Source organism: Balearica regulorum, chromosome W (genome assembly GCF_011004875.1).
Source record: "Balearica regulorum gibbericeps isolate bBalReg1 chromosome W, bBalReg1.pri, whole genome shotgun sequence".
NCBI lineage: Eukaryota > Metazoa > Chordata > Aves > Gruiformes > Gruidae > Balearica > Balearica regulorum.
The window spans coordinates 30,077,359-30,088,582 of record NC_046219.1 but is presented as its reverse complement, the minus strand read 5'-3'; the positions used below and the strand labels follow the sequence as shown (position 1 = coordinate 30,088,582).

At 48.9% G+C, this 11,224-nt stretch overlaps 1 protein-coding gene across 2 annotated transcripts; it reads right to left on the bottom strand.

Annotated features, from left to right (window-relative positions):
* Window positions 1-1,106: 1,106 nt before the first annotated feature.
* Window positions 1,107-7,115, bottom strand: LOC142599203 (dynactin subunit 3-like). Of its 2 annotated transcripts, none has more exons than XM_075739129.1 (7): window positions 6,979-7,115; window positions 6,772-6,856; window positions 5,735-5,821; window positions 4,793-4,876; window positions 2,872-2,927; window positions 2,080-2,139; window positions 1,107-1,353 (listed from the first exon to the last, which is right to left on the bottom strand). In XM_075739129.1, exons 1-7 carry the CDS (start codon window positions 7,069-7,071, stop codon window positions 1,264-1,266), a joined length of 555 nt encoding a protein of 184 aa, XP_075595244.1. In that variant the 5' UTR covers window positions 7,072-7,115; the 3' UTR covers window positions 1,107-1,263. The 2 variants fall into 2 exon arrangements, with proteins under 2 accessions (XP_075595244.1, XP_075595243.1); XM_075739128.1 differs by having other exon boundaries at window positions 2,872-2,930; window positions 6,979-7,114.
* Window positions 7,116-11,224: the final 4,109 nt, after the last annotated feature.

Genomic DNA, 11,224 nt, shown 5'->3' with positions numbered 1-11,224 from the left:
TGCATCCCAGAATCCTGAGGGAATTGGCTGATGTAGTTGCCAAGCCACTCTCCATGATATTTGAAAAGTCACAGCAGTCAAGTGAAGTCCCCGGTGACTGGAAAAAGGGAAACGTTGCACTCATTTTTAAAAAGGGTAAAAAGAAGGACCCTAGGAACTACTTACCTGTCAGCCTCCCCTCTGTGCCTGGGAAGATCAGGGAACAGATCCTCCTAGAAGCTATGTTAAGGCACATGGAGGACAGGGAGGTGATTCGAGACAGCCAGCATGGCTTCACCAAGGGCAAGTCTTGACCAGCCTAGCAGCCTCCTGTGATGGAGTGACTACATCAGTGGAAAAGGGAAGAGCTATGGATTTCATCTATCTGGACTCTTGTAAGGCCTTTGACACCATCCCCCACAACATCCTTTTCTCTAAATTGGAGAGATAAGGATTTAATGGATGGACTATTTGGTGGATGAGGAATTGGCTGGATGGTCACATCCAGAGGGTAGTGGTCAATGGCTTAATGCCTGGATGGAGATCAGTGACAAGTGGTGTCCCTCAGGGGTCTGTTTTGGGACCAGTACTGTTTAATATCTTCATCAATGACATCGGTCCCAGGAAGCCGGGCCTTGCACCTATGGCTGCCTAAGCGTGCGCCTCACCACAACATGGTGGCTGGCACGAGACACACGCAGGGAGAGAAGGGGAGGTGATGTGCACCATCCCCACCTGGCATCACTCCAGCACTATAACACAGTGGCGTCCCCATGGTCCGAGCCCTGCCTCTGCCGGAGCAGACAAGAGGCAGTAGACAGCTCCACCGGACAGTGCCCAGGGGGAAAAGCCTCATGAGGCCAAATTCCCCTGGGCACAGGCAGTTAACGTGAACTGAGAAAAACAGCAGGCAGAGCACATGCTATAGTCCAGGGAAGGCTGTGGGACTGGAAGGGATTTACTTGCCCTTGGCCTAAGGCTGAAACCACCATACCAGGAGCCACCAGCAATCTCCTACAAGCTAGCTGCCATGAGATCTCCGTAGTTTGCTGCTTGGGGAAAACCAAATGGGGAGGGACAGTCAGTCTGTGCTACGGTTGCCCCCAGGGGAAGAAGAGACAACCCAGTTCACATTTCAGGATTTTACTATGCCCCCAAAAGCCTGCAGTGTTACTTGCAGCATGCTCATGACAAGACAACAGGGTGCAAGCTGTGCTGAAGCCTCTCCTGAGAGAGGCATGGGTAGCAAGGTCCCCAGGGTTCTCTGCACTCCAGGCTCTGCCATCACTCTGCTGCAGGTTTTGCTTCCTTGGCCATTTCTAGCTGTGTCAGTATTTCATTCCACTGGACGAACTGCTTGGAGAGAAGCAGGGTCTGGACATGGCTCTTAAGGAAAGAGATGTGGAAACTTCAGGGAAGAAACCAAGGTCAGAGCACAGCTTGAGACTGCCCTGACAGCCCAACAGCATCGTTACAATCCCAATTCCTTGGGAGAGGAAAAGACCTGAGGTGCCAGGCTGTAGAAAGCCTGCACAGACTCAAACCATCCAGACCTTGAGCCACTGCACAGCACCAAACACTGATGGGAGTCCAGGAAGCGCTTCTGAATACTATATAGCACTGCATTTCAAGGGGCTTTCTACAGAAAAGAGCAGAGTTCCCTACCCACTGTGGTTTTAGGATGTCTCAGCACTGTGACCCTAACATGGCCAGGATTAGCCACTGTTTGGCTCAGGTCAGAGACCAGCAGTCACCTGATAGAGATGCCAACGTCCAGCTGGTCAGCACAAGCTCTGCACCAGCGCACAGGCTGTGCTGCTCCTTCATGCTGAGCTGCACTGTGAGCAGATCCAGCACAGAGGCTCTGGCTTGCAGGTGGCACCCTGCCCTTCCTGTCTCAGAGGGACAGGCAGTTCTGGCCCTCATCTCTGCTCCAGAGACAAGTATGACAAGGACACAGGCATCGCCATGCCAGAAAGGGCACTGGCCATTAAACCTAGGGCTGGGGATTGCCTGCTTCCAACAATATTTGATGGGGTGAGGCAGCCCAGGACACAGGCGGGCAGTTCAGTTGTGTTGGGCCCAAGGCTCAAAGGATACCATTTTGTTGTAGTCTTCAAGGAGCATCTTGACACTGTCGGTGAGATCTTGACGCTGTTCCTGTGAAGGGGGAAGCCTCAGTGATCGAGCAATAAATAAGCTGAAGGACAGCACAGGAGGAAAACTCATCCAAGGCCAGTACTGAGATTAGAGCTCAGACCCTGGCTGTGGCCATTCACTGCAGCTGGAAGGGTTTCAACAGTCAAGAGAAAGGTTGTAGAGAAACACCCAAGCTCATGAAGCGCCAAAGTCATGGACTTTGCACTACTGCCTGCCTCTCCTCAGCACCCATACTTTGCTTGCCCCAGAATGAAAGCTCACAGCAAAATGCTGAAAGGGGGCATTAGACACTGCCCAGGCATGCTCAAATGGGGAAGGAAAGGGCGAAGAGAGCAGGTGACAGTATCAACAGCCTTCCAGACTGGGACACTGGAGGAGCGCAACACTTTACCTCAGTGTCTCAGTGAGAGAGAAAATGCCAGCTGGTTAAACCCACCACTGCTTATTAGGTGTCACTCAAACCTCTGTTTTGAGCGGGCTTATGGTAGGCAAAGCACTTTTCCAACTCTGACTCAGTTTTCAGAAATCCTGGCTAGTTGTTCCCCCCCCCCCCCAAAAAAAAATTGCTTAAACTTCTTTAAAACTGCAGCATGAATATCCTAGACAAGATGGGGAAAAAAACTGCTATAAATGAGCAATTAAAATAATTGCAAATACAGAGGTGTCAGTACAGCCACTAACAAGTGGTTCTTTCTCCCTGCTAGTCAAGACTGTTAAGAATATTCACGCTACCTGCTGCTGTATGTGGATTTGAGAGAGTCGCTGTAGTTTGGCTGCATGGTCAGGAACTGCTGAAAGCACAGAAGATAAATCCATTTTGTTTGTTTTACATCACGTGGGATTAGTTACCAAAATAAAGACCATTCCTTCTCCATGAGCACACCACAGTAGAACTCTGCTCACTGAATGCAAGTACCACATGCCGCAAACACACCTTTTATACCATAAAAACCCCCTAGCTACACTGTACATTAAATATCAAGTTTATTTGCTAACTGCTTCTGAATGGCATGAGTTAGGGGATGCCTGCACTGAGGGCTACTCAACAGCTACATCAGAGTAAACTACTTGCATGAATATTATGGCAAGCAATTAAAAAGGCATCTCTGCCTACACACCAGGAGCAGGGATGTTCTGGACATAAACCAGCTCATAAGCAGTAGGCAGGAGTGGCTCCACAGCCTGGTGACCATACACAGTGCTCACTCTCTTTGCTAAGTGTGTTGGTTTTGCGTGGCAAGGTTTTGGTAGCGGGGGGGCTACAGGGGTGGCTTCTGTGAGAAGTTGCTAGAAGCTTCCCCTGTGTCTGATAGAGCCAATGCCAGCCGGCTCCAAGACGGACCCGCCGCTGGCCAAGGCCAAGCCAATCAGCGCCTCTGTGATAATATATTTAAGAAAGACAAAACCAGTTAGAGGGAGCTTTTGCAGCCAGAGAGAGGAGGGAGAAGATGTAAGAACATCTGCAGACACCAAGGTCAGTGCAGAAGGAGGGGGAGGAGGTGCTCCAGGCGCCGAAGCAGAGATCCCCCTGCAGCCCATGGTGAAGACCATGGTGAAGCAGGCTGTCCCCCTGCAGCCCATGGAGGGAGGATGAGGGGGTGTAGCGATTCCACCTGCAGCCCGTGGAGGACCCCACGCCGGAGCAGGTGGAGACACCTGAAGGAGGCTGTGACCCCGTGGGAAGCCCGCGCTGGAGCAAGCTCCTGGCAGGACCTGTGGATCTGTGGAGAGAGGAGCCCACGCCAGAGCAGGTTTGCTGGCAGGACTTGTGACCCCGTGGGGGACCCACGCTGGAGCAGTTTGCTCCTGAAGGTCTGCACCCCGTGGAGGAGACTCACGTTGGAGAAGGCCGTGAAGGACTGTCTCCCATGAGAGGGACCCCACGCTGGAGCGGGGGAACAATGAGTCCTCCCCCTGAGGATGAAGAAGCAGCAGAAACACCGCGTGAGGAACTGACCGTAACCCCCACTCCCCGTCCCCCTGTGCCGCTGAGGGGGGTGGAGGTTTGAAGCCGGGAGTGAAGTTGAGCCCGGGAAGATGGGAGGGGTGGGGGGAGGTGTTTTTAAGGTTTGGTTTTATTTCTCATTCCTCTACTCGATTTTGCTTAGTAATAAATAAGATGAATTCCCTCTCTAAGTTCGGTCTGTTTTGCTCGTGATGATAATTAGAGAATGATCTCTCCCTGTCCTTATCTCGACCCGTAAGTTTTCTTTCATTGTACCTTTTCTCCCCTGTCTAATGAAGGAGGGGAGTGATAGAGCAGCTCTGGTGGGCACCTGGCCCTCAGCCAGGGTCAACCCACCACACTAAGCCACAGGTCTCTAACCTGCGTCCTAACCTATGCTATCACCTCCTTGGCCTTTGGTGCAGGAGCCACATTTCCATCCCACCAGTGCTGGGTGACAGCTACAGCACTCAGCAGCGCTCTGCATGACGTTGCACGCTTCTGACAGAGGTCAGGCACGAGATGTTAGAGCAGCATGAGGGAGGAGCAGACATACCACTAAGCTTGTACCTACTTTACTCATACCAGGTTGTGTGCTTAGTTGTCTGCTCCTCAAGTCTGAGGCTCAAGAAAAAAAACCCCAACAGGATAGGCAGCAGCTTGGGGGGGTGGCATTTTCAGCTTAAACTTGCAGAAGAACATACATACCTTGGATACTGGCACTTTCCAAGATGGGCTGGAGGCTCTTCACCTGCTCCAGAAGGGCTGCTTGGGAAGGAATAACCTGCTCTTCTGATTGGGGAGGGACAAGAAGGAACATCAGTAAATACAAGATGCTGCTTTGGCTTTTCACAGACTGGCAAGGTAACTTTGGATTAATGGACATGAATCAGTTTTCTAAACCATTCACACTTAACACCAGAGAACAGCTTGGCAAATATAAAGCATCTTGCAGCCAAAGCTAGAGCAAAGTTGCAAAAACCTCTAACTGCAGATTCTAAAGTCTCCTAGGGGCAAGTGCTCTTAAATAGGTCAACCATAGCCCATCCCCCAAGGGTGGCTTGTCCTGTCCCAAACATGATCAAAGAGCTGGGACTGACACTTGTATTCCAGCTGCTCTCTTCCAGTTGATCTAGCTATACAGAAAGGGGCTTTTTTTATTATTTTATTTAGACTTTTGCATTGTTCATCACTGGATTCTCATTCACACCAACTTAAGGCAGGAGAATGTCCAAGTTTCATTTGCAGACTATACTAATACAAGGCTAAACCAAATTCTTTGGGGCAAAAGAAGATAAGGCTATAAGGTGTTTATTATATATCCAAAGGTCTTCAACTTTTGTCACAGCCTAGAGAATATTAGAAATGGGGTAAGGAAAACTGTTCTAGCTCCAGTTTTTCTTTTCAAGCTTTTATTAATTCAGGGTTAAATTGATTAATACTAGGAAGATCAGAACTGATAAAACTGCAGCATGGATGCACACAAGGGAGCACTAAGGGTGACAGACATCCTTGTACAAACCATCTCAGCTCTAAAAAGGGTGCCTTGCCATATCTTTACAACTAAAGAAAAATTCCCAGTCCAGCTTATGTAAAAAACAACTTAAAAAAATAAAAGCCAAACCAAAACTGTCTCCTCTTATTTCATACCTGCCAAGATGAATTGCAACTTCATGACATCCGGAACAGCCATCCTATCAGTGTACTGAGGGTCAAGGTATTTTATTACATCTTCAACTAGAGTAAAAAATAGGTTTGGAGACAAGTAGTAGGAGAGATGTTATCGCCTTTACAGGTGCAATTCCCCCCCTCCCCCCCCCAGCTATACATCAGGTTAATTTGTAAACACTGCCCATTTAGTGTAATTTTTGTTCAGATTAATTTCTACAGCACTCGAGAACAGGTGACTTAGGAACACTGTGACCAAGAACTTACAAATGGCTCAAGCCAACTAACTGCTTTGTTACAGACACCAGCAACACTTGCTTTTTATTTGGCTAACAATATTAGAGGTGAGTGAAATCTGCTTCTTCTTGCCCTTGAAACAAAACCAGGAAATAACCCTCCATCCTTAAAATTATCTACAAATACACAGTTCACACGTTTATACCAAACAGCCACTGCAGCTTTGGACCACAACAACCCTCCCTACACATCCTGCTCCTTCTGTGATACCAGACAGCAAAATTTGGCCAAAAGACAGCTTTGCAGGACAAAGCACCACTCCAGCATCCACTCCCAATATCCCCCAGTTCAGAGTCAGCTCCCCAGATTCATCCACCAGTGGCTATGTGTGATCCTTGTCACTCCTGCCACAGGCACAGGGGAGAGCTGCTCTAGCATGCCAGAGAAGTCCAAGCACGCAAGAAGCCATTTCAGGAGCTCATGCTCCAACAATCCTTGAGGGCTGCATTTCGGCACAGTGATTTGTTTTGCCTGATGTAAGCAGACATAAAGCAAATAACAGGTTGCGGCAGCTCATTTCCCACCCCCAACAGCTGAGTGGGAGAAGCACAAGCAGAAAGACACCCCACTTGCTTACTTCTCTACCAAACGTGCAAAACAAGAGCCCAAAATCAAAGGGGCTCAAACAGGGAGCATAGAAAGGATTTTTGTTTAGAGGATCAAACACAGGGGTTTCAAGTTTCCCCTTCCCCACCCCAGTTCCCCTCCCCGAGGTCGCTCACTTTTCTTAAACAGGATTTTGATCCTCTCTCTCTTGCCAGCGACATCGCTCAGCGCCACCTGCACCTTCAACAACTCGTCCGCCATCTGCATGAGCACAAAGGAAGGAGACGGGCCCATCAGACCCCGCCAGGCCGAGGCGGCTCGCTCCACGCTAGGCCTCCAGAGGGCCAGAGCGGCCCCCCAAACACTGCGGGACCTCCCGGCACCTTGCGCGACCCGCAGATCCCATCGCCGACACACTGCTCCAACTCCTCCAATCGCCACTGCAGCCACCGCAACTCCACCACCCCCGCCGCCATCTTGCCACCGGCCAGAAAAAGCCGCGCACCACTTCCGCCCCGCCTCTCTCCGTTGTCATGGCTAGGGGCCTCGTTGCTAGGGGCGGCCGTTGCCGTGGAGACGGAGCTCCCCAGGCCGGGAAGGGGTGACGGAGCCGGGAGGGTAGGAAGGGGAGAGGCGGCTCCTGGGTGAGGGGGGCGGGAGGTGCGAAGCCCCTGTCAGAGGCAAAGAGGAGAGGCTGCAGCTGGTCGATGGTGATTTGCACTGCAGAGGGAGGCATGCAGGCTTCCCGCTGCCCAGACGGTCGATCACTGCTTCATTCCAGCATGGTCCTTCGGGAAAGAGGCACTCGAGTGTATTAAAAGAAATAGCTATAGCAATCTACAAGACGTGCGCATACAGGGCCTTTAAAACCCAGGAGGCTGCCGCAGGTTTTTCCCCCAGGCCTTGGCCTGCTTGAGTTCACCCTTCTCCTATCGACCACCGCAGGTGACGCTCACTAAAAAGCGAGATGCTAATGAATGCAGCAGCCAACCCCAGCCACACCACTGCCTGCAATTGGCACTCACAATTACAAGGATCCCTCAAAGGGATGAGATGAATTCTTGGTAGCAGCATCCAACACAGAGGAAAGTCCAGAGACTTTCCAAACTGTGGAGGGAGAAGTTCGGGAGCCTCCAAAGCACCTTGCAATGTTCCCTATACCCTGGGGCTCAGCCTGCCACTGCTCCATCATGCCCATGTAGTCTCAGCAGTGCCAGAACTGCCCCAGGCTGGAGGACAGTCTCTGTCCCTCTTGGGCTGCAAACATGGGGCTGGGTGTTGCACCACCATGCCTGAGTGTCCTGGTTCTGGCTAGGATAGAGTTAATTTTCACAAAGAGCCAGGACAGGTGAGCCAAGCTGGCCAGGGGGCTATTCCATACCATGTGATGTCATGCTCACCATAAAAGGGGGCTAGTCGGGCAGGGGTGAGTTCTGTGTGGCTCTGGGATGGGCTGAGTGTCTGGTTGGTTGGTCAATCTTTGGACTGGGAAATTGCTTTCTGTTATCAGTATTGGTGGTGTTTCCCTCTCCCTTGCTGTCCCAGTAAACTGTCCTTATCCCAACCCACGAGGCTTTGCCTTTGTTTTTCCGTTCTCCTCCCCATCCTGCCAGGGGCGGCATTGTAAAAGTAGGTGACATAGATGCCCACGTACCCAAGAGTCGGGCCACTGAGGAACATCAGAACAACCAGCAGGTGGATCAGGCTGCCAAGATTGAAGTGGCTCAGGTGGATTTGGACTGGCAGTGTAAGGGTGAATTATTTATAGCTCGGTGGGCCCATGACACCTCAGGCCATCAAGGAAGAGATGAGACATATAGATGGGCCCGTGATCGAGGGGTGGACTTGAGTATGGACACCATCTCACAGGTCATCCATCAATGTGAAACATGTACTGCAATCAAGCAAGCCAAGCGGGTAAAGCCTCTGTGGTATGGAGGATGATGGCTGAAATATCAATATGGGGAAGCATGGCAAATCGACTACATCACGCTTCCACAAACCTGCCAAGGCAAGCGTTATGTTCTTACAATGGTGGAAGCAACCACTGAGTGGCTGGAAACATATCCTGTGCCCCATGCCACTGCCCGGAACACTATCCTGGGCCTTGAAAAGCAAGTCCTGTGGCAACATGGCACCCCAGAGAGAATTGAGTCAGACAACGGGACTCATTTTCGGAACAACCTCATAGACACCTGGGCCAAAGAGCATGGTATTGAGTGGGTGTATCACATTCCCTACCATGCACCAGCCTCTGGGAAAATCAAACGATACAACGGACTGCTAAAAACCACCCTGAGAGCAATGGGTGGTGGGACCCTCAAACACTGGGACACACATTTGGCAAAGGCCACCTGGTTAGTTAACACTAGGGGATCTGCCAATCGAGCTGGCCCTGCCCAGTCAAAACTTCCACGCCCAGTAGAAGGGGATAAAGTTCCTGTAGTGCACATGAAAAATATGTTGGGTAAAACAGTTTGGGTTATCCCTGCTTCAGGCAAAGGCAAGCCCATCTGTGGGATTGCTTTTGCTCAGGGACCAGGGTGCACTTGGTGGGTGATGAGAAAGGATGGGCAAGTCTGGTGTGTACCCCAAGGGGATTTGATTTTGGGTGAGAATAGCCAATAAATTAAATTGTATGATGTTAATTGCTAAATAACACTGCTATTGTATGTCATCATTGCTCGAATTGCTATATGCTGCATCAATGGTATTACCATAAGAATCACCCAAGTTAATGAAGGATGGACTTTCATGATACTGAGCAAAGTCCCGCCATGATGGAACTGTAACTGACTTCAGCAACTTCCTTGAAAAAAATCAACATCTTCAACATGCGAACTGCGAGCGTGGACCACACCAGATACACCAGCCATGAACTCTGGATTCATCATACAATAATCCAACAGCACACACCATCACTCCTGCCCTGAGAGACTGTAATTGCAGATGGAGCCCAAGGCCATGGACTAAATGAACTCAATGGACATTTTTAGAGGGATGACCCATGGACTAAGGGAATGATATCTGTGAATAATCTGGGCATGACGTAGATAGTATGGAATAAGGGGTGGATAATGTCCTGGTTCTGGCTAGGATAGAGTTAATTTTCACAAGGAGCCAGGACAGGTGAGCCAAGCTGGCCAAGGGGTTATTCCATACCATGTGACATCATGCTCACCATAAAAGGGGGCTAGTCGGGGAGGGGTGGGCTCAGTGCAGCTCTGGTACTGTCTGAGTGTGGGGTTTGTAAATTGCCTTGTGTTATCACCTTTTGTGTATATTCTGTTAAAAGTACTGTAGTTATTTCCCTCTCCCTTGCTGTCCCAGTAAACTGTCCTTATCCCAACCCTCGAGGCTTTGCCTTTGTGTTCCCATTCTCCTCCCCATCCCGCCGGGGGAGGGGTGAGCGAGCAGCTGCATGGTGCTCAGCTGCTGGCTGGGGCTAAACCACCACATATTGTAATCCCTTGTCGGATGAGAAGTAGTGTTTTATTTCAGGAGCTTAATATAATCCAAGAATCTTAACCTTTCTTTTGAAATATAAGTCACTAGTGAAAGGGAAAAAAAAAATGACATAAGGAGTGCTGGTTTTTGGTAATTCATATGTACAGTTATGTTCAAATTGCTTGTTCTAGGTAAGTATTTTACTCCTAGCCTTTAACAAGATTTAAGTAGTCAAAGGAAATTTTTAAATGGCTGTTATGGATTTTTACATTGCATCCCTAGGTGTAGCCTTCTACATACTATCCAAAAAGATTATTTGGAGGTCAGTTATTATGTTTGTTGATATAAGTTTTAATTACAATGTGAATTTTAGGTCCCTAGGCTGTGATGCGTTGCTGACTGCCTGCTGGAGATTCCTTGCTTCACATGATCACCATTCACCTACATTCCTCTGTAACAGCACAAAAATACTACTGTGAACTCCTTTATGAGGGGCCACCTGATGATGAAGCTGCTCTGGGTAAAAAAAAAATAAAATTCCCAGCTTACCAAGGACTGTCAAAAATACAGCACCCCTAGTGCACAGATGAGTAAAACTGCCTAAAATGTATTTGTATTAAGTTTCTGTGTTATAATGATAATTACTAATTTGGGACTCTGTTGAGCAGGGTATTACAAAATGTAACAAAGCAATGGAAAAGCTTTGGGTTACTACATATAAAACTTGTGTACGTCCTTATATGCTGGATGCTGATGTGTGTGAAACCACATTGTATTTATTTTAGATTTGGTGTGTGTTGATAAGCAGGAAGATGGTATGTACCAGTCTTTAGATATACGCTAAGAGATGAATGGAGCAGCAAGTTCATTACCCTCATTCTCTCTGCAGCTTTGATTATGGTTTCCTAGTGAATCCTGTGATTTCTCTTCAGTCACAGTCAGAATTATAACAAGATACTTTGCTTTCAAACACTTCTAGAATGTCCCCTGGTAGCTGACATGTTGTTACTGTTCTCTGATTCACTCTCAACCTTAAAGGTGGAGGATGAAAATCTGGTAAAAAATCTCCCGGTTGTTTGAAGGTGTGGTTGAGATCATGACTAGATAAAGAGCAAATAGCTGAATCTGATACAGGGCTACTGGTCTGACACTGATAGGAAGAAGTTAAGTTTTGAAGAATTC